The sequence below is a fragment of the Rhineura floridana genome, chromosome 5, assembly GCF_030035675.1.
Source record: "Rhineura floridana isolate rRhiFlo1 chromosome 5, rRhiFlo1.hap2, whole genome shotgun sequence".
NCBI classification, from domain to species: Eukaryota; Metazoa; Chordata; class Lepidosauria; order Squamata; family Rhineuridae; genus Rhineura; species Rhineura floridana.
Window position 1 is genome coordinate 62,427,430 of NC_084484.1, and position 25,996 is coordinate 62,453,425.

Below are 25,996 nucleotides of genomic sequence, written 5' to 3' on the forward strand. Positions count from 1 at the left end.
GCATCATAGTTTTAAATTATGTTTTATTTCTTTACATTAATTTGTTATACCTTGTACTGCCATATTTTAATGTTGCTGTTTTTTAATCTGTGAGTTGCCCACAGCAAAGAACTCTACTTATGGGGCACGTTAGATAAAAGTTTTTAATAAAAGAATAATATATAAAAGCTCCTAGAAGTTCCTTTTATAAAAACAACACATGCATCTACATGCAGCTTTGCTCCATATCTTGTCTATCTGAAACAAGATAGTGATTTTAAAAACGGTTTAGAAAGCCATGGGCTGGGGGAGCAAATGTGGCCTTGAGGCCTCTCTTTCTGGCCCTTGAGACTCTAGCCAGGCCACATCCTGCCCCCAGCCACATCCTCTTCCCCAGGTCACACCCTTACCAGTTTGCACCATCCTTGAGTGTTTTTCGCCTGGCTGAAATGTGTGCTTGAATTCTTGCTTAGGCCTCTCACTTGCCTGGGTAGAGAGAGAGAAGGATGTGTAGCATGTGTAGAAACCAGTCTACTGTAAAAGGTAACATTTGCATGTGTTGCTTTGCCCACTGGCATACAGTCCCTGGAAGGCTGCCCAGAAGGGGATGTGGCTATCCAGCTGAGAAAGGTTCCCCACCTCTGCAGTAAAGCTTCTGCTTCAGTGATCTAATGTGCAGGCCTTCCAGAATGCACTCAGAGATATGTTCCCTTCTCATATTCTGTTTTAAGGAAACAATTGCTCAGATTCACTTGAATAATATGGGGATGCAAAATGCCAATACTCAGATATAAAATTCTAGCAGATAGTGCACTAAAATAATATTTGAAATGTAATTCTTTCACAGACAACACAATCATCTACATGTCTGCTCAGGAGTAAGTTCCATTTAGTTCAATATAGGATTGCATAGTTAGTAGATCTGAGCTAAATTTGTGCCTCTGATGTTCATAATTTTTTTAAATGTTGGTAGTTTTTATCACATTGTTACATTTTTATTGGATTCTTACTGGTCTCTCTTTAGGAAGAAAGGTGGGATATAAATTTAAATCATCATCATCCCGTTAAGACTCCCTCCTTATCTGTTATGTGTATTACAACTGCCAGCATGGATTTCATCCAAAGACTTTTGTTAGAAGGTGTAGCCCAACTGTGATTAGACACTTTCGTATTCAAGTCTCCAAAAGGTGCATAGTTGCTCTTGCAATATATTAGTACATTTCCAGTGTAGCTCTCATTCGTGACAACAGGTGCTAGATTTTAATTACTGATTTTAATTTGATTGTTATTCATACTGATAATTTCGTTGGCTTGCCAGCTGGTATGTGTTAATCTTGATAGAAGATTGCACCAGCCTTTCCCCACACATACTTTACCACCACCACCGGTATTTGGAGCTGTTTCTGTTTGGACCGTACATTGATGCTGCATGCTAATTGCCAAATCAGACATCAGCGGACCAGAGGCTTTTAAAAAAAATTAATATGAGAGGAGAAAAATATTCCCTAAATGATGAGCCTGATGAGCTACTGGCCCAATCCCAATGATTGCTCCACAAGCAATGAAACCCTCTGGTAGAGATGCCTGAGTGTGATACTGGTATCAGTATATGAGGTCTATTCCTATAGCTAGCAGGCTCAGGGTGATCAGATGCAAAAGAGGGCTCACCCTCCTTTAAGAGTCGCAACGGTGAGATCATTCCATCTACTGAAACTCCATTTTCTCATGACCTATTCAAAGTCCAAGAGCCTTGTCCTTCTTTGAATCTGTTCAGCCTGCAGAGTTCCTTGAAGGCGATTCATTAGTTGTCTTTTCAGTCCTAACTAATTATTTTAGAATTGCTAAGGCTGAATCCATACCATACATTTAAATCACATTGCTTCCCCTAAAGCATCCTGGGAATTGTAGTTTGTTAAGGGTGCTGGGAATTGTAGCTTTTTGAAATGATAAAACTTACACTTCCCAGGAATCTTTTGGGGAAATCATGTGCTCTAAATGTATGAAGTGGATGTGACCAAAGTCTCAAATTGTGAGACATGATCTCCACTTCTCTGTTTATTTTATTACCATGTCTCAGAAGGTTGGCACAAGTCACATTCAACAGGAGTACAGATACAACACCACTAAAATATTTAAATAAATAAGAATCCTATTTGGCAAGTCTCCCAGATATGGGAATTTCATTGCTGGCAGGCAGCCAATAGAGACACCCTTCTGTGAGCCCCTGCTTTGGAAATTCCATGCAGAGGTGGCCTTATTAAGGGAGCCCTCATGGCTGATCTTTAAAATGTGAATAGGCAACTGTCATCAGAAATAATGTTAATTTGCTGTCCAAAGAAGCAGCATGCAATGTGTGAGGTAGAATTGCATGTGCAGTCATGGTGTGTTTGGTGACTAGCAAAGAATTGTCATTTAGGAAGGCCAGCCCAGGATTGCCTAGGCTAGAGTTAGGGAGAGGGTAAGAAATGTGCTTGCCTATGTGAGCCCTCCTGTTCAAATGAATGACAAAGAATAAAAAGGATAGTGGGCATAGCTCACCTTGAGCTAACCCCCCCAAAAAACGTGACCTTTCCATGTACTATCCACTTCCCTTTACCGTGAGGAAGGGAAAGTGGGTGGCAAGTGTCAGAAGGCCTCTGGTGAGCAAGGAGGCTCTGAACATCTCTTCCCCCCCCCAGAGGAGAGGCCCATCAAGCCTGTCATGTGTGCACCCAAGCCCTCTGTCACCTGCTTGCTCCTTCCCCTTCTCCATCTGCTACCTGCTTATTAGGGAAGGGGGTGATGCTGTTAAATGCTTGAGGAACCACCTTGAGGGTTTTTGAACATTCAGCAGTAACAATCAAGGGATGCAATTGATTGGGGAGGGGATTTTGTTCTCAACCAACCTTACATAGAGTTGCCACTGAAATGCCATTTAAAATCAAAATGCAAAGGAATTTTGGGAGTCCCTGCTCAGGAAAAAAAAATCTTAGGGAAGACAAAGGAATTCCAGTTAAATTTATCAGAGGATTACCCTCATTACTCCCTCTCCTGAGGTATGGGGCCACCTTTTATTGCAATGAGGAATCAGAGAATGCCTGATTCTCTGAATTAGCAAAGGCAACTTCATCCTGTCACTAATTATTTATTTTTAATTAATTAACTCAGTTCTGAGAGAGCTTTGAGTTAGGCTCAGAAACAGCCTTGTAAAGAGGTGCATAGTCCCATATTAAAAAATGCCCCTGAGAGCTGTCTGTTTTTATGAGAGAGAGAGAGAGAGAGTTTAGAAGCATTGTTATGGGATAACGGTCTCCCAGAGCCATAATAGAGCCTATGCTGCAGCAACAAATATTAAGCTAAAGTATGTTGCTTCCTAAAAGGACAAAAGAACAAGCCTTTAATTACAAAACACAGCTAAGACAAGAAGATGTTCTTAGCGTTGATTTTTTATTTTATTTTCTCAAGAGGTTTAAATAATGGGTAAATCTGCACAATTTCTGGCTGCTGATTAAATTTACATCAAGCTTTGGTATTTGTATTTGATTAGAGCTGGATGAGTGCAAGAGGAATGCATAGAATGGGTACAGTTAAAATAAATTTAAACAGTTGCATCAGCAGGACAAAGTTACTTCATTGTGAATTTGGAGTTGGTGGTTAATTAATTTGAAACTGCAGCGGCGCTTTCTTCTGACTTTCCACAAGTATACCAGGATCCTCTGTGGAGGATGCACATGCATTCATGCTCACACACCCTGCCAGGGGAGCTTCTCTCCTCTGGCAAAGGAGCACTTCCAGCCCATCCAAACCCCTTCCAGCCAATGAATCTGCAGATTGGAGTGCACTCAAAAAAGACCTTATTAACAGGCAGGATCCTCTAATGCTCAGCAATTACCTCAAATATTTTAACTGAAATACTCTCACCAGTGCTGGTTAATAATGATTGCTTGACCCTAATCATGTTCAGTTTGGTGGAAGTCTCCCTGATCTATTTCCAAAAAAGTATGTTCAGGATTGTAGGGTTAATTGAAACAGAAATGCGCACTAAGATTTCTTTTCCAAATTGAAGTGACCAAGAAATGAGTTTTTCAATGAAAGTGTGCATGCTGAATTGGTCTTAAAATGTGTCAAGATTGTAGTCCAACACAGCTGAGCACAACCCTTTTTTCATATGTAGCTCTGAACATCTGCATTTCATATTACCTGTGAGCCTTTCACCTTTTACCTGAAGAGACAAAAATAGTACCATCTGCCCGCTAGTGCCATGTTTACTCATGTCCCCCACCTTCAATATTTATGTTGATACTCCTTCCTCAACCATAGCATAGACTCATATATAAATAGCCACTCATTGCTCCATCTGTTATGGTCATTGCAAAAACCATGCTAGAAATAAACAACTTTAAAATACATTTTCAACAACATTTCAAAAGTCATTGTGTGTGATATCTGTGCAATTCACAGAACGGAAATCAATGTGTGTATCCCCACAGATTTATAACGTAAAGGGTGAGTTGTGTAACATCTTTACAATTCATCAAACTAGCTTCAACAAACTCCCCCCTCGCTTTTTGACCACCCACTGCAAATTTGGCTATTCTGTTGCAAATTTACCTTGATTATACAGTTAAAGTACTGTTTTAGTTTGTACTGGGTTCAAAATGAGTTATCTGTGTTACTACATGTTGCTTTGTGGGGGGACCATAACTCATCCAGTAATCCCACAAACCAATTATAATAAAGGGAATAACTTTTAATACCTAGATAGTATAGTGAAAGAGCAATACCAACCTAACCTGATGCCCACAGTGATGCATGTTTTACCATACCCATGCCAGACAGTAGCCTATTGTATGAGGAAAGGATACCAGTAAGCTGTCCTTAGACATTATGGAGGGAAAGGAAAAAACTGAATGTGCAGTTGCTGCTTTTCAGTGGTAGTTGTACATTTAATTAAATGTGCTCTAGCCCAAGGGCCTGTGCGATCAGGAGTTCTACAGACTGGAATAGCCATTGAAAGGGGCAGCAGTCTTCTAAAGAATGGAAGTGTAGGTTTGATCCCTTAAAAAGGAGCAGTGAGCTGGTTTACTGGCTTGACAATTTAATAATGGATGTCTGGCAAGTTGAAACTGTGGTTGCTTCCAGATGACCTGTATTTTGAGATTCATTCTGATTAGTTTGCACGAAGTTTGAATGGAGGTTATGTGACATTGACGGCTTATTGAACATTCATTCTAATTTAATTGCAGGGAAGCTATACAGTGTCACTTTCCACTTCATTTCTCCAGCTCTTTCCATGCTGGAAAACATCTGCGTTTGGTTTTGCTGAAGCAGGTTTGTTGTACAAGAGCATCAAATCCACTTTAATTGTGCAACCTGAATTTGCCAGTATATAGTTGAATGTCATCCCCCAAACAGTGACAGGACAGCAGCATCCTGTTACTTTTTGAAGCCACACAGTGCTGTTGCAATCTTATTAAACTATCAGCATTGTTTCTTTTGCAGGAGACAGTGTGTAAAATATATTTATTTGTGATGTAAGTGATATTTATCCAACAGTTACAGAACCACATCATAAGTCTCAGGCATGATTGAGGATTTAAAGGGGCATAAAATACGTAAGAGTCACAAGCAGTAATTTTGCAAAAACAGATCTCGTATGTCTGTGTTTTAGAGATTTCAAGTAATTACAGTACTGGCAGCTGCAGCAGCAGGACTTGATGCTGAGTGATCTGTTGAGTGACACAACAGGCACAAGACACTTCTAGGAGATTCCATTGCCATGCACATATATAGATAATCATCAGTAGCAAGGGTGCATATTTTACAATATAGAGAAAGAACAGTAGCTGTACTGTAAAGACAAACCTGTTGTAATATGTTCCTATAGCAACTGGGGAACTGTTACTGGGATAGGAGAGAGGAGGAAGAGTTACTATGACAACAGATGGTAACTTGTAATTTGGAAAAGTTAGAGAGGATGTTGTTATTACCTCTAATGCCAGCCAGGTAATTAATAAGGCATTTCTAGAATGCCTGGGTTGCCACATGTGTTTTATTGCCAACTCCATTTATAGAAATAAACTATAGATTAAATCTGTATCATCTTTTAAAAATTAAATCATACTCCCTATAGCCTTTCCAAGGGGGTCTGTATTTTATTCTCTCTCTCTCTCTCTCTCTCTCTCTCTCTCTGTGTGTGTGTGTGTGTGTGTGTGTGTGTGTGTACATCTATGCAAAAAGGGGGGGTGGAGATTCAAGGCAAGAAATGGAAATGTTTCAAAATATTTTACACTACATGACAGTGTTTCTTGAGCAGAAGAGTTGTAAGGATTACACTGTGCACAGGCAGGTGCCTGGGTAGTTTCAGAAGCACGAGAAGCAATCCAGTAAGCTGTTCTTCTCCCCCAAATGGAAATGGAAATGGACTGCCTTCAAGTCCATCCCGACTTATGGCTACCCTACGAATAGGGATTTCATGGTAAGCGGTATTCAGAGGAGGTTTACCATTGCCTCCCTCTGAGGCTAGTCCTCCCCAGCTGGCTAGGGTCTGCTCAGCTTGCCACAGCTGCACAAGCCAGCCCCTAACTTGTCTGCAACTGCCAGCTGGGGGGCAACTGGGCTCCTTGGGACTATGTAGCTTGCCCATGGCTGCACAGGTGGCAGGGCATGTAACCCCTGAGCCACTCACTGTGGGGGTGATCTTTAGTTGGCCCTTGACACCCAGGAGACACGAGTGGGGATTTGAACTGATAGATTCTGGACTCCCAGCCAGGCTCTCCTCCTCACTGTACTATACCAGCTGGTCTTCTCCCCCAAAGGCCCACTTAAATAAATGGAGCTTGTACAGGAGGAGTACTGGGTGGACTGTTGTAATCCTATCTTATAATGTTTTCTGATGATGCCACACACAGCACCGGCATCTCCAGAAAACATTATAATTATAAGTGGAAAACATATAATTTGTATGATATTTTTGGTATGAACCAGCTGCCATGATTCCTTTTGGGAATAGGAAGGAATAGAACAATCGTGAGGAGGGAACAGTTACAGTGATACCATCTTTATTTGTGGGAGGAAAAACTGCAGTGGTGTCCCCCCCCCCCCAAGAATAACAACACAATCCCATGCATGCTTTTTCCCTGCCAGGAGTGAAAAATGGAAATGGACTGCCTTCAAGTCAATTCTGACTTATGGCGACCGTACAAATAGGGTTTTCATGGTAAGTGGTATTCAGAGGGGGTTTACCATTGCCTTCCTGTAAGGCTGAGAGGCAGTGACTGGCCCAAAGTCACCCAGTGAGCTTCATGGCTGTGTGGGGATTTGAACCCTGGTCTCCCAGGTCATAGTAAGTAGGCTGAGGTTTGCACAGTTAGGGGAAAGGCCATAGCTCAGTGCGAGAGTATCTGCCTTACATGCAGGAGGCCCCTGGTTCAATCCTTGGCATCTCCAGGTAGTACTGAAATGTCCCCTGCCTGAAACCCTGGAGAGACAATACTGCTAGCTTGACCAGTTGTCTAACTTCATATAAGACAGCTTACTCTGTTCTTATGTTAGACTCTCTGTATACTGGTATCATTCAGTACCTCAGCAGAAAGAGGATGCTTGTGTTGCAGAGAATAATAAGATTAGAAATGTTGGTGCTGCTAGTATATTTCCAGTGTGTTTGAAAGATGTGGGCTGAGGGTGAGAAGAGGCCTTGTGTGAATGGTGGAATGAGAAAATACCAGAAGCGGAACAACAGGAATAACAAGCCAAAGAACAACAAAGGGAGATCCTCACAGTAGTTTTTAGGCCACTTAGTATAAAGTGCATGTACATACTCACAGTTACTCATGTAAGTCTGAACCCTTCTGCATGTGTACCCCACATAAGACTCATACTCCAAGAGTGTAGTGGAACCTTTTGTAAAGTCAAGAAAAGCCACAAGTTGCTCTAAATGTATATAACCTTGCCCTTAACCCCAGTAACACCACACACAGAAAAATGTGAACAAAAGATTGGGTAATTAGAAGGAAAAGGAAAAATATAGCATCAAATTTTCAGCTTCAACTGTGGGCATCTTCTGGCTATTACAATATCTATAAAAGTATAGAGATGCCCTACCCACAACCAAACCCAAGATAGTGAGCACATAGATTCACACTGAAGAAACAAGAAGAAAAGAAGAAAAGGGTATAGTTTGAGAATATACCTTTTCTGAAGAAAACCAGGTTGCAAAGTCAGGATAAAGAGCTATATGCCTGGCAACAGTTAAACTCTCCCCTTCTAGATATCGCCAAGTAGCCAAGGATACTATTCTCATGCTTTCCTTATCCCGGTGTCCCATGCTGAGTGTTAGATGATCCTACGGAGCAATGTGATGTCAGAAGGTTCATTGAGCCACAGTGTGCTGCTTTAATCCAGGCAAAATCTTCAGTTTAAATGTATCAGTGGGTTACATGGAAATGGAAGTAGGTAGTGAATGCATGAGAAGAAAGAAGACATATACTTTTAGAGTTTGTTTTAACTAAGCGAAGTTAGAAATTATACAATGTCTTCAGTAGGATGTGTTAATGTAAATTTCTGTTTCTAGGAAACACATGCTTATCTTGTAAACTCATGATCTTAGGTTTTGGTTTGAACTATTGTTCAGTTAAAGGGATTATCCTTTGGCTTAATTTTCAATTTAAATCTTTCTTATTACTCACTAACTTATCAATACTTGCCTTCCTGAGGTCAGAAAACATTTACTAGCCATTCTAAAATGTGGCATCATTGTGAGGGCTGTTTCTAAGAGTGCACTATATCTGGACTCCCATGCCTTGATCTATTAATATAAACCAAAGAATAAAAAACTCCAAAATATACATGCCTCCTTACAACACCCACACACACTCCACAAAAATGTGATTCTCCACGATCAATATCTCTTCATGACATTGCCAGGCTTCCATAGAGGTGATGTTCTTAATGAACTGGACTCCAAAAGTGCAAGCATTGACAGGGTCAGCTCCAAAATAAGGTTATTGTTTATAGGTTACGCGCTAAGACAAAATTTCCTTGTTTCATCATACACCTTATATCATAAAGTACAAACACAGTATACACAAAATATAAGACATAACTAAAGAATGTTAAAATTACAAATTATTTTAGACACATCAAAATGACAATTTTGACAAAACTGGATTAATACTAGGGCTGTGCACAGCTGTCCCTATCCACCTCATGGCCCTGATCTGTGGGCTCTGAGGAGGACTGTCGTACCCAACCTGTAGCAATCCGGGGCTATCTCAACCCAACTCGGTTAAGGTCTATATGCCTCCAAAGAGGCTCAATTCAGTTCGGTCCGCCACCAAATATAGAGCACAGCCCTAATAAATATATATCTATTCCCCTAAAAATTCAAAGTAAAATAGAACTTGCATTATCAGGAAGTTAACCAAATCACATAAAGTTACCACGACTATTTCTTTTTAAAATTTACACAGAAAATTAAGCTGACTCAAAATAGAGGAAGAATATATAGAATCCACTCTCCCATGGACTAGTCATCATCAGAAGTGGCTCACCTGGTGAGAGAAGGGGAGGGACAAGGCAGTGGAGATGTCAGCATGGTACAAATGCAATGGCAGGAACATGGGGGACACATTCGCAACATTTGTTCCACTTTTATTCCACTTTAAAGAATCATGACTTCCTCCAAACAATCTTTGGAAGTATAGTTTGCTAATGGAGTTGAGGGTTCTTAGGAGGCTCCTATTCCCCTCATAGAGCTACAGTTTTTAGAGTGACTGGGAAAAGGGACTGACTAACCACTCTGGCAGTTGTAGCTCCATGAGGAGAATAGAAGTTTCCTAACAGCTCTCAGCATCCTTCACAAACTACACTTCCCAGGATTCTCTGGGGGAAGCCATGACTATTTAAAGTGGAATAATAGTGGAATAAACGTATGGTGTGAATGGCCTAGATTGGTTCTGCATGTGAATTTATACTGTGGCACCTCACATCCCCCCCCCCGATAAGCAATAGCAACCTAGCTGCTGGGAAGCTAGCATAGTGACACTGTTCCACCTGGTGAGCTATTTCTAATCACCAGAAAGAGCTGGTTAAGTAGACAGAGACTGTATATTGCTCTGCCATCTAGTTCACATTGGGCGTACACAGTTCCAAGAAGGGGTCGCTAAGTTTCTATTCAGGTCACACATGAAACTTTATCCTTGGAGCAGCCAAGTCTCAGGGCTCCCAAGCTGAAGATTTCTTTATATGTGTGCTTCTTTAAAGCCTCTTTCAACAAGGTAAAATAATGAAGTGATACTCTGTGGATTAAATTACCTTACTGTAGCAATCAAACCGCAACCTGTCCTCAGGCTGTATTTAATTGTATGATAAATTGTGCTTCTACACATAGGAACATTATTTAAGACCATTTCTTTGAAAGTTTTAAAATATGCATTAAAATACCCAGAGGGTCCAAACTCTAGTTATAAACACTAGTCATGCTAAATATTTATTTATATTTTATTTATTTTATTTATTTATTAAATTTATATACCGCCCGACTAGCAATAGCTCTCTGGGTGGTGAACATAAAATAGCATAAAAATACAATGAATAACAAAATAATACTAAAATACGATCAACAATCCAATACAATAAACATTTTTAAAAGTAAATCAGTGTAACTTAAAATGCTTCAGAGAATAGGAAGGTTTTGACCTGGCGCCGGAAGGAGAGCAGAGTCGGCGCCAGGCGTACTTCCTCGGGGAGACTGTTCCATAGTTCGGGGGCCACCACTGAGAAGGCCCTAGATCTTGTCATCACCCTCCGGGCCTCCCTGTGAGTTGGAACCCGGAGGAGGGCCTTCGTAGCAGAACGTAGTGCACGGGCCGGTTCATATCGGAAGAGGCGTTCCGCAAGGTATCGTAGTCCCACACCGTATAAGGCTTTATAGGTTAATACCAACACTTTGAATCTAGCCCGGAAACATATTGGCAACCAGTGCAAGCTGGCCAGAACAGGTGTTATATGCTCGGACCGCTTGGTCCTTGTCAGCAATCTGGCCGCCGCATTTTGCACTAGTTGTAGCTTCCGAACTGTCTTCAAAGGTAGCCCTACGTAAAGCGCATTACAGTAATCCAAACATGAGGTTACCAGAGCATGTACCACTGATGTAAGGTCCTCTTTACTCAAATAGGGACGTAGCTGGGCTACCAACCGAAGTTGGTAAAACGCATTCCTAACCACCGAGGCTACTTGAGCCTCAAGTGAGAGGGAAGAGTCTAAAAAGACTCCCAGACTACGAACCCGGTCCTTTAGGGGGAGTGTAACCCCATCCAGGACAGGGTATATATCCACCATCCGATCAGAGAACCCGTCCACCAACAGCATCTCAGTCTTGTCTGGATTGAGCTTCAGTTTGTTAACTCTCATCCAGTCCATTGTCGCGCCCAGGCAACGGTTCAGCAAATCGACAGCCTCACCTGAAGAAGATGAAAAGGAGAAGTAGAGCTGCGTGTCATCAGCATACTGATGACAACGCACTCCAAAACTCCTGATGACCTCTCCCAACGGCTTCATGTAGATATTAAAAAGCAGGGGGGACAAAACTGACCCCTGCGGGACCCCATATTGGAGAGCCTGCGGTGTCGAGCAATGTTCCCCAAGCACTACCTTCTGGAGACGACCCGCCAAGTAGGAGCGGAACCACTGCCAAGCAGTACCTCCAACTCCCAACTCCGTGAGCCTCTCCAGAAGGATACCATGGTCGATGGTATCAAAAGCCGCTGAGAGATCAAGGAGAATCAACAGAGTTACACTCCCTCTGTCTCTTTCCCGACATAGGTCATCATACAGGGCGACCAAGGCTGTCTCAGTGCCAAAACCGGGCCTAAAACCCGATTGAAATGGATCTAGATAATCAGTTTCATCCAATAGCGCCTGGAGCTGGCCAGCAACCACCCGTTCCAAGACCTTGCCCAGGAATGGAACATTCGCCACTGGCCTGTAGCTGTTAAAATTGTCTGGGTCCAAGGAAGGCTTTTTCAGGAGTGGTCTCACCACTGCCTCTTTCAGACAGCCCGGGACCACTCCCTCTCGTAAAGAGGCATTTATCACTTCCTTGGCCCAGCTACCTGTTCCATTCCTACTAGTTTTTATCAGCCAGGAGGGGCAAGGATCCAGTACCGAAGTGGTTGCACGTACCTGTCCAAGCACCTTGTCCACGTCCTCGAGTTGAACCAACTGAAGCTCATCCAACAAAACAGGACAAGACTGTGCTCCGGACATCTCACTAGGATCTACTGCTATAACTTGAGAGTCTAGGTCCTGGCGGATACATGAGATCTTATTCTGGAAGTGATCTGCAAACTGATTACAGCGGGCCTCCGATGATTCCACCGTGTCCGGAGGGTTTGAATGGAGAAGCCCCCGGACAACTCGAAAGAGCTCCGCTGGGCGGCAAAGAGATGATTTAATAGTGGCAGCAAAATGATGTTTTTTAGCTGCCTTCACTGCTCCTACATAGAGCTTAGTTGAAGCACTAACCAGCGCATAATTGTATCCGTCGGGAGTTCGTCTCCGTTTCCGCTCAAGCCTCCTCCTATCTTGCTTCATCGCTCTCAGCTCCGGAGTATACCATGGAGCTGTATGAGCTCTACACAGGAGAGGGCGTGCAGGAGCGATCGTGTTTACAGCCCGGGTCATCTCCGTATTCCACAGAGCGACCAGGGCTTCAGCAGGAGCGCCAGTCCTATCAGCCGGAAAATCCCCCAGAGCCCTTTGAAAACCTTCAGGATCCATTAGTCTCCGGGGGTGGACCATTTTAATAGGTCCCCCACCCTTGCAGAGGGAAGAGGTTACTGAAAGTCTAAACTTCAGCAAGCAGTGGTCTGTCCATGACAAAGGGAGTGTTGTAAAACTCCCCACATCCAGATCACTTTCCCCATGCTCAGTAGCAAAAACACAAATAATGTGTGTTCCATAAAATACCAGCCTGCTCAGCACTGTCGTAACACTGTTCCCAGTATCTGTGTTCTGGCATTCACCTGAACGTGAAAAGGCTTAAACTGGGGACAGAGCAAAAGTGCACACCCAAGCCCTGCCCGCAACACCCCTGAGCTGCCCTTCAGATTACATCAGCTATTACTTACAGCATTTCTATTTATTAATTGTAGTGGCTCCTGCTTTCTGCAGAGGATTGGGTGTGTGTAAGGGTGTGTGTGTATGTGTATGGTGAAAGTCAGTAGGCCCATGCTATGTGCCTGGGAGAGAGGATACAGAACCGAGTGGGAAGATTTGAGGGGGCCCCAATCAGTATAGTGACGGGTAGAGGGAGATATGACGTTGTGTGGAGGACTTGCCAGGTGAGGGGAACTCGGCCCAGGCAGTTAACGACTGTACCTTGTTCCGGTCCTCCCCACATCCACAGGTCTGATGGTTGCCCTATCAGCCAGCTGTCGGGTCTCCGGATGCTGCTTTTAAATGCCAGATCGGTATATAAATAAGACCTCCCTCATCCATGATTTACTTCTGGAAGAGGCAGCCGATCTGGCTTGTATAACTGAGACCTGGGTGGGTGAGCAGGGGGGAGTTGCTCTCTCCCAGCTGTGCCCACCAGCGTACTTGGTTCAGCATCAGGGTAGACCCGAGGGTCGGGGAGGGGGGTTGCTGTAGTCTATAAGAGTTCCATTTTCCTTTCCAAGCACCCTGTCCTTGTGACTACTGGTCTGGAGTGTTTACACCTTGTGTTGGGTCAAGGGGACAGATTGGGGATTCTGTTGGTGTACCGTCCACCCAGCTGCACAACAGACTCCCTAACTGAGCTGACGGAGGTGGTCTCGGATGTATTGTTGAGATCCCCCAGATTGTTGGTACTGGGGGATCTCAACATTCATGCCGAGGCTACCCTATCCAGGGCGGCTCAGGACTTCATGGCCGCCATGACAACCATGGGGAAGTCCCAACATGCCACTGGCCCAACTCATGTAGCAGGGCATACTCTAGATTTGGTTTTCGCAACTGGACATGGAGATGGTGATCTGAATGTGGGGAACTTTACATCAGTTAATAATAATAATAAATTTAATTTCTTCGTCGCCTATCTGGCCGATGGCCACTCTAGGCGACTTACAAATTTGTTAGTTCCTTTGTCATGGACAGATCACCGCTTGTTGAAGTTTAGACTTACAGCGGCTTCTCCCCTCTGCAAAGGTGGAGGACCAGTTAAGATGGTCCACCCCCAGAGACTAATGAATGCGGATGGTTTTCAAAGGGCTCTGGGGAGTTTTCCGGCTGATAGGGCTGGCGCTCCTGTCGAAACCCTGGTTGAACTGTGGAATACAGAAATGACCAGGGCAGTTGACACGATCGCTCCCGTGCGCCCTCTCCTATGTAGAGCTCATACAGCTCCATAGTATACTCTAGAGCTGAGAGTGATGAAGCAATATAGGAGACGGCTTGAGTGCAAATGGAGATGAACTCCTGATGGATGCAATTATACACTGGTAAGTGCCTATACCAGGTTGTATTTAGGGGCAGTGAGAGCAGCAAAACAACAATATTTTGCTGACACTATTAAATCATCTATCTGTCGTCCAGCGGAGCTCTTCAAAATTGTCCGAGGACTACTACATTCTGGCCCTAGGGACACGGTAGAACCATCTGAGGCCTGCTGTAATGCCTTTGCTAGACACTTCCAAGAAAAAATCTTTTGCATCCGTCGGGACTTAGACTCCAATGTTATAACAGTTGAATCAAATGAAGTATCTGGAACACAGTCTTGTCCTGATTTTTTGGATGAATTTCAGTTGGTACAGCTTGAGGACGTTGACAAGGTGCTTGGACAGGTGCGTGCAACCACTTCTGTATTGGATCCTTGCCCTTCTTGGCTAATAAAAGCTAGCTGTCAGGATGTATGGTTGGAATTCTGATGTTTCTGAGAATGAGCTAGGAGAGGGGGGAGGCTGGGCTGAGGCGTCTGAGGGGGAGGGGGAAGCTTCCCAGATAGAGGGGGAAAATCTTGAACAGATAACAGACTCGTTTCCCATGCACTCCCCCCCAGTAATGTGCTGCAGTTACAGACAGAGAGGGAGGAGGAGGACCAAGGTTGTTCGGCTGCAGAGAAGGGTAGAGAGAAATCGCCTGAAGTGTTGGGCCACCCCCCCACACTTCCTAACATCCTTTCCGAATCAGAAGGGGAGGAGGCAGCCGCCCCCCCCCATCGCCCCGCACCCGAAGACAGTTAAAAAGGCGCCAAAGAAAAGAGGAGGGAAGGGGCATAGATGTGGGCAGTTTGAGGCGGAGTGAGAGGATCTGGGCCCGAAAGCCCCCTTGATAAGGGACGGGGAATGCTTGAAACTCTGTTCTATCAACTCTCTTCCCTGCCGCGGGTTTTGGTTCATGTTAAGAGTTCATGAGGTGGAGAAGCCTATGTCTGGAAATTACTCTAATAAAAACTGATTTGCTTTCATCAAGTGATTCTGTTCTTGAGTCCCAACCCGGGCACGACAGTTTGATAGAACCAACTACTCAGCTCTCCTTACTCCCGCCACTTGAACGTGACAAGATGGAAAAGGGAGCTGCTGGGGGGGGGTAAACCCCACTTCTGAGACGGAAGAAGTGAAGCTACTGAGGTTGAGCGTGGCAGACCTACAGTCGGACGTTCAAAGCCTGTTAGCAACTGTGAGAACCTTGAAATCGGACAACCAGAGCCTGAAATCCACAATAGATCGAATGCGGGCAGCCCCTGCAGCCGCTGTGGCCAAGATCCCCATTGGATTACCACCCAAATATGTGGGCCAGAGCGACCAGATCTCCACTTTCGTGGCCCAATGTGAGATGTACCTGGACATTAAGGATGGAGAATTCCCCAATGATGCTGCCAAAGTGGCATTTGTGATCAGTCTATTGGAAGGGGAAGCTGCCAAGTGGGTCACCCCCTATCTGATCAGAAAGGATGCCATCCTGGGCAGGTATGGAGCATTTATACAAGCCCTGACTGAAATGTTTCAGGATCCCCAAAGAGCCAAGATGGTGGCTAGACAATTGAGTGCCCTGAAGCAGGGAAAAGGAACTGTGCTGTTATACACCAATGCCTTTAAGATCTTATCCCAAGAGACTGGATACAATGACTCAGCACTGATGTTTATGTACCGAAGTGGACTGAATGCTGAGATACTGGATGAGCTGGCCAGAGTCGCACCTCCAACTGATTTGTCTGGACTAATCCAGCTGTGCCTACAAATTGATCACAGACTGGAAGGAAGACGGTTAGAAAGAAAACAAGAGGTGCAAAAATATTCAGCCTCAGTATCCCGCAGTAAAATCCCTTCGACCCCCGGGACGTCAGACAACGCGGGGGACGGCTCGGGAGGGGCGCGGACGAAGCTGTCGGAGGAGGAAAGAGACAGACGTCGCAGAGAATGTCTCTGCTTTATTTGTTCCAAGCCAGGCCATCTAGCCAGGGACTGTGAACTGAAAGGAGACCGAACAGGGCCGTCGGGAAATGGAAGCACCCAGTCCTAGTGCAGGCCGGAGGACTGGGGGCAGCACTGTGCAAAGGGCCTCGGTTAACCCATCCCCCCCAAAAGGAGTTCTGGTATTACCCATTAGGATTACAACTTCCACAGGAGTGCAGTTCAACTCAACAGCGTTGATCGACAGTGGAGCCTCTACAAACTTCATCGATACCGCCCTAGTCAAACGCCATCATATCCCGTATCGGAACCTAGAAGCCCCCTTATCAGTGGAGACGATAGATGGCAGACCACTAAAGTCTGGGGGGGGTCACTAGAGCCACTGAGGATTTGAAGCTAGAAATCCCGGGGCACGAACAGTTCATTTCCTTGTGTGTGTCAGACCTGTCTAACTTTGAGGTGATTCTGGGAATGCCATGGTTGATAAAGCATGACCCAAAAATAGCCTGGAGAGAAGCAGTCGTGTGGTTTACGTCCCAGTATTGCCACGAAAATTGTCAGCCAGAGAAAGCAATAAAAGCCCTAGCAGGAGCTGTGCAGGAGGTCAAGGAGGTGACCCTCCCCTCAAAATATCTGGACTTTGAGGATGTGTTTAGTGAAACTGAAGCTGAGACTTTACCCCCCCATCGGCCGTATGACTGCGCTATCGATTTGGTGCCAGGAGCGAGCATTCCTGCAGGCAAAATCTACTCCCTCACAGAACAAGAGAGAGTAGCTCTGAAAGAATTTTTGGAAAAGAACTTGAAGCGGGGATTTATTCGTCCCTCGCAGTCGCCTGCAGGAGCCCCCCTACTCTTCGTGAAAAAGATGGGGGGTGAATTACGACCTTGTAATGATTATTGCGCCCTCAACCAAATTACCATCCCGAACAGCTACCCCCTGCCCCTGATTCCAGAGTTATTAGATCGATTGCGTTCTGCCACAATTTTCACAAAGTTGGATCTGAGGGGGGCATACAATTTGGTCCGAATGAAGGAGGGACATGAATGGAAGACGAGTTTCAACACCTCTTATGGTCAATTTGAGTACCTGGTCATGCTGTTTGGGTTAAGTAACAGTCCAGGAGTGTTCCAGAAGTTCATGAACAAAGTGTTTAGAGACCTCTTGGACCAGTACGTGGTTTGTTATCTGGATGACATCCTGATATTTTCAAGGAGCCAGTCAGAGCATGACCAACACGTGAGAACTGTGCTGGAAAGGCTGAGAGAGAATCACCTATATGCCAAGCTGGAAAAGTGTGGCTTTGACCTGTCTTCCCTGGACTTCCTTGGATACCGAATTTCAGCAGGGGGAGTGGAGATGGATCCCGGAAAGGTGAGCTGTGTGTTGGATTGGGGACAACCGACCACCAAGAAAGACGTGCAACGTTTCTTGGGCTTCGCCAACTTCTACAGGAAATTCATCCCGGGCTTCTCCAAACTAACCGCCCCCCTCACAGACTGTTTAAGGGGAAAAGGGAAGTTCCAATGGACAGATCAGGCAGCAAGAGCGTTTGAAGAGCTGAAAGAGAAATTTGCCTCCGAACCTATCCTACGCTTTGCTGACCCGACCCGGCCTTTCGTCGTGGAAGCTGACGCCTCAGACCAGGCGATCGGGGGGGTTCACTTGCAGCCTGACAGGAGTGGGAAGGAACTGCACCCGTGTGCATACTACTCTCGAAAGCTCAAGGATGCTGAGAAAAACTACACTGTGTGGGAAAAGGAACTTTTAGCTATCAAAGACGCATTCGAAAACTGGAGGCAATATTTAGAGGGGCTCAACATCAGATAGAAGTACGATGTGATCACAAGAATCTTGAGAGCCTACAGACAGCTAGGAAATTGAACCAGAGACAGATACGCTGGTCGCAGTTTTTCGCCAGGTTTAACTTCAAAATAAAGTACCACTCCCATACAAAAAATCAGAGGGCGGATGCCCTATCCAGACAACCCCAATACAAAGACGAAAAGGCTGACACCCCCCGCAACACATCATCCCACCAGAAAAACTCACGTTAGGAGCCTGTCAGCCGTCCTGGGAAGAAGAGCTCAAGAGGGCCCAGCAGGGGGATCCAGACATACAACATTACATCCAGGAAATGGAGTAGAGCACGGACTCAGAAGTAAGTTTCCACTGGAGGAATGGGTTGTTGTGGTTTAAAACTGCCAGATATGTGCCAAAAGGGGACTTCAGACTCAGAGTATTGCATCAATGCCATGACAATGTCACAGCTGGGCACTTCGGCATTTTTAAAACCATTCAAAATGTAGCTAAGGATTTTTGGTGGCCTCAAATGCGCAGAGATGTTGAGAACTATGTAAAATCCTGCGCCATGTGTTTGAGGGCGAAGACAAGCACGGGAAGGCCTGCAGGGCTGTTGGAACCTCTAGCCACTCCAAAGGGGCCCTGGCAGGACCTCTCCATGGATTTTATAACCGATCTACCAAGGTCACAAGGAATGACTGCTATTTTGGTGATCGTGGATTCATTGACTAAAATGGCCCACTTCCTCCCGTGCTCTGGGGCCTTGGACGCTAAGGAGACGGCAAAGGTGTTCATAAAAGAGATTTACAGATTGCATGGGTTGCCAGACAGCCTCGTCTCGGATCGAGGCACCCAGTTCACAGCTAAGTTTTGGAAAGCTGTTTGGAAGCAGTTGAAAACGGAGCTAAGGCTCTCCTCATCTCACCACCCCGAGACTGATGGACAAACTGAGAAACTTAACGCAGTTTTGGAGAGATACCTGCGTTGTTACGTATCTTACCAGCAAACTGACTGGATTTCCTATTTACATGTTGCAGAATTCGCCTACAATAATTCCGTGCACACCAGCATGGGGCAAACACCCTTCTTTGCTAATTATGGATTTCATCCCAAAGCTTTTCCCAGCCGCTCAGGCAGTGGGCCGGTACCCGCGGCCGAGGAGTTTCTCCAGGAATTACAGGCAGCCCAGCAAGTGTTGAAACAACAATTAGACGAAGCCAAAAGGGAATACAAAAGAGTTGCTGACCAACGTCGGTGTGAGGGGGCCCCCCTCAAGGTGGGCGATCAAGTATGGCTGTCGACCTGCTTTCTTAACATGCCGGGTAAGTGCAGAAAGTTGCAGGATAGGAGAGTGGGACCCTTCGAAATCCAGGCTCAAATAAACCCAGTGGCTTTTCGTTTAAAGTTGCCAGAGACTTTTAAAATGCACCCAGTATTCCATCGTTCCTTGCTAACAGAGGCCGCCCCCCCCCCAGTGAGCTGAGGCCGATAGAATCTCCAGGGGCACCAATGTTGGTGGGGGGGCAAACAGAGTTTGAAGTGGAGCAGATCCTGGACTCCAGGAGAAGGAGAAACCAGCTGCAGTATCTAATTCATTGGAAGAATTATGGGCCAGCCGACAGATCCTGGGAAAAAGCAGAAGACGTTCACGCCCCCATTTTAGTGAGAGACTTTCATGAGAAATTCCCTCATCGCCCTAAACCAACAGGGTGGGAGGGAGCACAGCATGGAGAAGGGGATGATGTCAGGATGTATGGTTGGAATTCTGATGTTTCTGAGAATGAGCTAGGAGAGGGGGTGGCTGGGCTGAGGCGTCTGAAGGGGAGGGGGAAGCTTCCCAGATAGAGGGGGGAAATCTTGAACAGACAACAGACTCGGTTCTCACGCACTCCCCCCCTAGGAATGTGCTGCAGTTACAGACAGAGAGGGAGGAGGAGGACCAAGGTCGTTCGGCTGCAGAGAAGGGTAGAGAGAAATCGCTTGAAGTGTTGGGCCAACCCCCCCACTTCCTAACATCCTTTCCGAATCAGAAGGGGAGGAGGCAGCCGCCCCCCCGTCGCCCCGCACCCGAAGACAGTTAAAAAGGTGCCAAAGAAAAGAGGAGGGAAGGGGCGTAGATGTGGGCAGTTTGAGGCGGAGTGAGAGGATCCGGGCCCAAAAGCCCCCTTGATAAGGGACGGGGAATGCTTGAAACTCTGTTCTATCAACTCTCTTCCCTGCCGCGGGTTTTGGTTCATGTTAAGAGTTCATGAGGCGGAGAAGCCTATGTCTGGAAATTACTCTAATAAAAACTGATTTGCTTTCATCAAGTGATTCTGTTCTTGAGTCCCAACCCGGGCACGACACTAGCAGGGATGGAACAGCCAGATGGGCCAGGGAAGTGATTAATGCCTCATTGAGAGAGGGAGTGGTCCCTGACTGCCTAAAAGAGGCGGTAGTGAGACCGCTCCTGAAGAAATCTTCCCTGGACCCAGAAAACTTTAACAATTATAGGCCGGTAGCAAATATCCCATTCCTGGGCAAGGTCCTGGAACGAGTGGTTGCGGATCAGCTCCAGACACTCTTGGATGAGACCGATTATCTGGATCCATTTCAATCGGGTTTCAGGCCCTGTTTTGGCACTGAGACAGCCTTGGTCGCCCTGTATGATGACCTTTGTTGGGAGAAAGACAGGGGGAGTGTAACTCTGTTGATTCTCCTTGATTTATCAGCGGCCTTTGATACCATCGACCATGGTATCCTTCTGGGGAGACTCGCTGATTTGGGAGTTGGAGGTACTGCTTGGCAGTGGTTCTGCTCCTACTTAGTGGGTCGCCTCCAGAAGGTAGTGCATGGGGAGTATTGCTCGACACCTTGGGTCCTCCAGTATGGAGTTCTGCAGGGGTCAGTTCTATCCCCCATGATTTTTATCATCTACATGAAGCCACTGGGTATGGTCATCAGGAGTTTTGGAGTGTGTTGTCACCAGTATGCTGATGACACACAGCTCTACTTCTCCTTTTCATCTTTTTCAGGTGAGGCTGTTGAGGTGCTGAACCGGTGTCTGGCCACGACAATGGACTGGATGACAGCTAATAAACTAAGGCTCAATCCAGACAAGACTGAAATGCTGTTAGTGGGTGGTTCTTCTGACCAGATGATGGATGTTTGTCCTGTCCTGGATGGGGTTGCACTCCCCCTGAAGGAGCAGGTTCGTAGCTTGGGCGTTCTTTTCGAACCATCCTTGTCACTTGAGGCTCAGGTAGCCTTGGTGTCACGGAATGCTTTCTACCAACTCTGGTTGGTGGCCCAGCTACGCCCCTATCTGGACAGAGACAACCTTACTTCAGTTGTTCATGCTCTAGTAACCTCTAAATTAGATTACTGTAATGCGCTCTACGTGGGGCTGCCTTTGAAGACGGTTCAGAAACTGCAGCTCGTGCAAAATGCAGCGGCCAGATTGTTAACAGGGACCAGGCGGTCCGAACATATAACACTGATTCTGGCCCGCTTGCACTGGCTGCCTATATGTTTCCGGTCCCAATTCAAGGTGCTGGTTTTAACCTATAAAGCCGTACATGGCCTGGGACCACAATACCTCATGTAACGCCTCTCCCGATATGAACCTACCCATACACTTCGTTCAACATCGAAGGCCCTCCTCCGGGCGCCTACTCAGAGAGAAACTCGGAGGGTAGCAACAAGAAAAAGGGCCTTCTCAGTGGTGGCCACCGAACTATAGAACGATCTCCCCCTTGAAGTACACCTGGTGCCAACGTTGTTATCTTTTCGGTGCCAGGTTAAAACCTTCCTCTTCTCTCAGGCATTTTAATCATGTAACATTATCACATCTTTGTACTTTACATTTAATAATTTTAGTATTTTAGTATATTAGTATCTTAATATTTAGTATTCCTGTGTGTTTTTGAATTCTATATGTGGTTTTAATTGTATATTGATGTTTTATTCTGTTGTGAACCGCCCAGAGAGCTTCGGCTATGGGGCGGTATAGAAATTTAATTAATAAATAAATAAATAATATAAATAAATTATGTCATTAGCACAAAGGTCTAAAGAGGGGTTTTGAGCATGTTCAGTTGACTGTGCTTAAAAACATAACCACCAGTGAGAACACTAGCTTTCTCAAAGTCTCTGTGTTCAATAGAATTCACTGAAGAAGCCTCTTCAAACCTTTAAGCTAATCATATGAATATAAAAAAAGCAGTCCATGCAGCAGAGCATATTGGGGCAGGTTTGCATGCACATCCCAGCCGGATCCCCATGTAACTTTGTGGGCTCAGGTGAGTGACTTAAGGGGCATATATACAATGAAAAAGCTCACTGAATCAAAGAAAATATGGAATTTATTAAATAAATCATTAATGAAATCTCTTCACAATCAAATAAACCACTCTAAGGCCAAAATGAAGCAATAAATAACTGGTCCAATCGCAGCGGCTGATACATAGATCAATTCACTAGTACTTATTGAGTTCACTTAGAACTATTTCCTAAAGTTGTTGACAGAGTGGCTTTAAAGCTCCCTAAAACACACTAAAGAAACTGCGGTTATGCCAAATCATGTTTTAATTACTTATTTAAAAATAATTTTGCCTTAACAAGCTGCTTCATAATTCATATTGTACAGTTACAGTATGGTGTAATCCTATACCTGTCTACTCAGAAGTAAGTCTTATTAATCTCAATGGGGTTTACTTCCAGGTAAGTGGAAGCAGGATTTCAGCTGAAATGTCAGAAATATGGTTAACTGTCAAATTTATCAGTAGTTACATTTAATCAGGCTTTAGACAAATGTCATAAAAATGCTGACTTTTACTGGTAAATCACAAGTGCTTTCTAATAAATAATAACTTTCATCATAATAATTGTTTTCTGGTAAAAATAGGGCAAGGAAAGTAAAATGTAAAGTGACAAGTTGCAACTGTCTAGGCTTGTTCTCAAGTTGGAGAGAATTGCTGAAATTTATTCTTTTCAATGCATGAAGGCTGAGGTGGTAAGAAATGTAAAATATTAAAAATGACCATCAATTGCAAATATCAATATTTGCTAGGTTTCTCTCACACACACAGAGCACGCAAGAGAGAGAGAGAGAGAGAGAGAGAGAGAGAGAGAGTGCAAATGTATTATTAATTTAATAGGGATGTGCATTGGTGAATCCTGAGATGGTCAAGATGCTTAGGGATTTTTGGATTTTCAAATGTGAAGCAGGATCTCTCTGAGGTGGCACAAAACAAACTGGGGATTTCTGAAGTACTTCATGGTGCCTTGGTGATCTTAACATAAAAAAAATGCTGCAGTCTAGCATCTGCTGAAAGTAAAAGTAATGTCACAATGCCAGAATGCCAGAGTAGAGTGATGGGGAAAGAGGGAAGACACACTAGAGTGAGGAAGGGACAGAAGGAGACCTCTGTTGTGACTGACAGGTGAAGCCTGTAATCAAAGGAAATTATTTTACTTGGAAAGTGAATGCCTTTTAGTTCTTCCCACCCTGACATCAGTTTTAAAGGTGCCTAGTAGAAAAGTCCCTGGACCTATTTTTCTGCAATTTAGCAAGTTTCTAACACAGGGATACCTCTCTTATATTTGTAGTTTTCAGACCAATTTCCCACAAGAACTAGGAAAATCACTGCAGCTCTTCTACTGAAATCTGGCAGGATGTATGCCCTCATAAAGGCACTCTTGTCTGCAAATTTACTCCAATTTGGCCCCAAAATGAAAAAAAAAAGTAGGTGCTTCCTTTTTTTAAAATAAAATAAAACTTTGAAGGTGGCCAGTCCAGCACAAACGCTCCCCAATCAATTTGTCTGTAATCTGGCAGGCTTTATCCACTCTGGAGGAGCAGGTTTTTTTCCTACCATATCACACTCAGTACTCAAAAGGGGGAATTGACAGAGTGGGCTAGTTTCTAACAGCACAATCCTAACCTTGGCTAGTCAGAAGTAAGTATGAGATTGCTCCCTGGTAAGTAGGATTACGACTGCGGCCTAAATTGTTGCATAGGCCTGTCATAATGGGAGAGCAGGGCAGGAAGTGGATTACAACCAGAATCTCTGACAAGCATCTTGAGGCACCAGAACAGTGAAAGGGAATTCCATAAACTTGCACACTGCAACATCAGGATAAGGAAAGGGGATTCCCTCAAGCCTTCATGAATGAATGAATTATGCAATTACTTAAGAGCCACCTTTTGGCCAAAAATGGGATTGGGACTGAGAGAAGAATGTTGGGGGATGGGGGCGTGCCTAGATCACACATTCAGAGTCATGGAGTTTGGCTGGGTAGTGACTCAGGAGGGTTTCCCTCAACACTGAAAAGGTGTGGCCAGATGCGGTGATAGCAGGCAGTACACTGGGCAGGATCAGGCTTGCCAACAATTAGGTAAATTGAGAGAGGTCACAAGGAAGCTTCTGCTTTCAAACTTAGGCAGTTTCTATTCAGTCTTATGGCATTTTTTGCAGAACCCTGTTATCTATTGATAAAGTGGTGTCCTCAGGTAATTCAACTCAAGTATATAACCTCTTCATTTTGGGATGGGATACAAAATAAAGGGTTATTTTAAGTGAAATGTTGATATTTTTATAAACTGATAATCCTGCTGTTCTAAATTGTAAATAATTGTTTCTAATCTTCTCCGATTGCAGGAATACCAAATTGACATATTTTTTGCTCAGACGTGGACTGACAGCCGTCTTCGTTTTAACAGTACCATGAAAAAAAGCCTCACCCTTAACAGCAATATGGTTGGGTTAATTTGGATTCCAGATACTATCTTCAGGAATTCTAAAACTGCAGAAGCTCATTGGATTACCACACCTAATCAGCTCCTGAGAATATGGAATGACGGGAAAATCTTGTATACTCTAAGGTAGGAAGAAAATATTTGTCCCTTTCAACGAGTGGAAGTTGAAATATGTTTGTCCCTTTCAATGAGTGGAAGTTGAAATAATTCCCCCTCTTTTTTAAATTACAGATTGCTTATTTCAACTCTATAAAATAAAGTTTGGAGATAAGCTTTGGCTTAAATTGGGCAGTGTCCCAGGTATCTTGCCTCTATTGTGGAATGAGTTGAATTGTTCAGGCAACCTGATGCTTTAGGAATGTATTACTTTGACATGATGGCTAACATAATGGATTGTGCTGATTTATGCACCAGAATCATGTGTAGTCATAGGACACATTTCGCTATCCTGTTGATAAATTGCAGTCCCACTGCAAAACAAAAACAAAACAAACATAAAAACAAAAAACAAAAAAGCTCCCAATATTAGCCTTTAATGTTAGCTCTTACCCACCAGTTGTTGACATGTAGAATTCTGGTATTCCCATGAAACTTCTCTGAGATATTTCCCATTTACTTCAATGGAGGAGGTGGTTCTGAGCACATAAAGAGATATGCGTGCAGAATGTTGTGCGCACAGACATATATATGGGCAATAAAATTGTGCATCTTATCTAGCTCAGTAGAGGCTAAAATACCTTTATGATGCTACAGCATTATTGTAGTCAATCCATATTTGGGTTATTTATTTATTTGTTAGATTTATATCCTGCCCTTCCTCCCAGTAGGTTCCTTCATATCCATCTCTGGGTGTGGTGCTATCACTTAGCTTATACAGACCTTTTTAGTCACCCAGGATCATTATATGCTGTTTTAACAAATGGCTTAAATCTTATCTGACAGTGATTTTAATATTTGGCTTTACTGTTCTGCTGTTTTATAAGTATGTTGAGTATTGGTGGTATTTTGATTGGTGAGCCATTCTAGTCTTGGAGGTTGAAGAGCAGAACAAAAATGAATGGTGATAGTAGAAGCTGTTGTAGTTGTCCAGGTCAAGCATATC

At 44.4% G+C, this 25,996-nt stretch overlaps 1 protein-coding gene across 6 annotated transcripts in view; it reads left to right on the forward strand.

The window, feature by feature from the left end:
* GABRG3 (gamma-aminobutyric acid type A receptor subunit gamma3) overlaps positions 1-25,996 on the forward strand; it is a 555,379-nt gene that overhangs the window by 275,718 nt on the left and 253,665 nt on the right. For all 6 annotated transcript variants that reach the window (XM_061626947.1, XM_061626951.1, XM_061626953.1 and 3 more), the window contains one exon: positions 24,797-25,020. In XM_061626947.1, the coding sequence (XP_061482931.1) occupies positions 24,797-25,020 (224 nt within the window). The remainder of the gene's footprint in view (positions 1-24,796; positions 25,021-25,996) is intronic.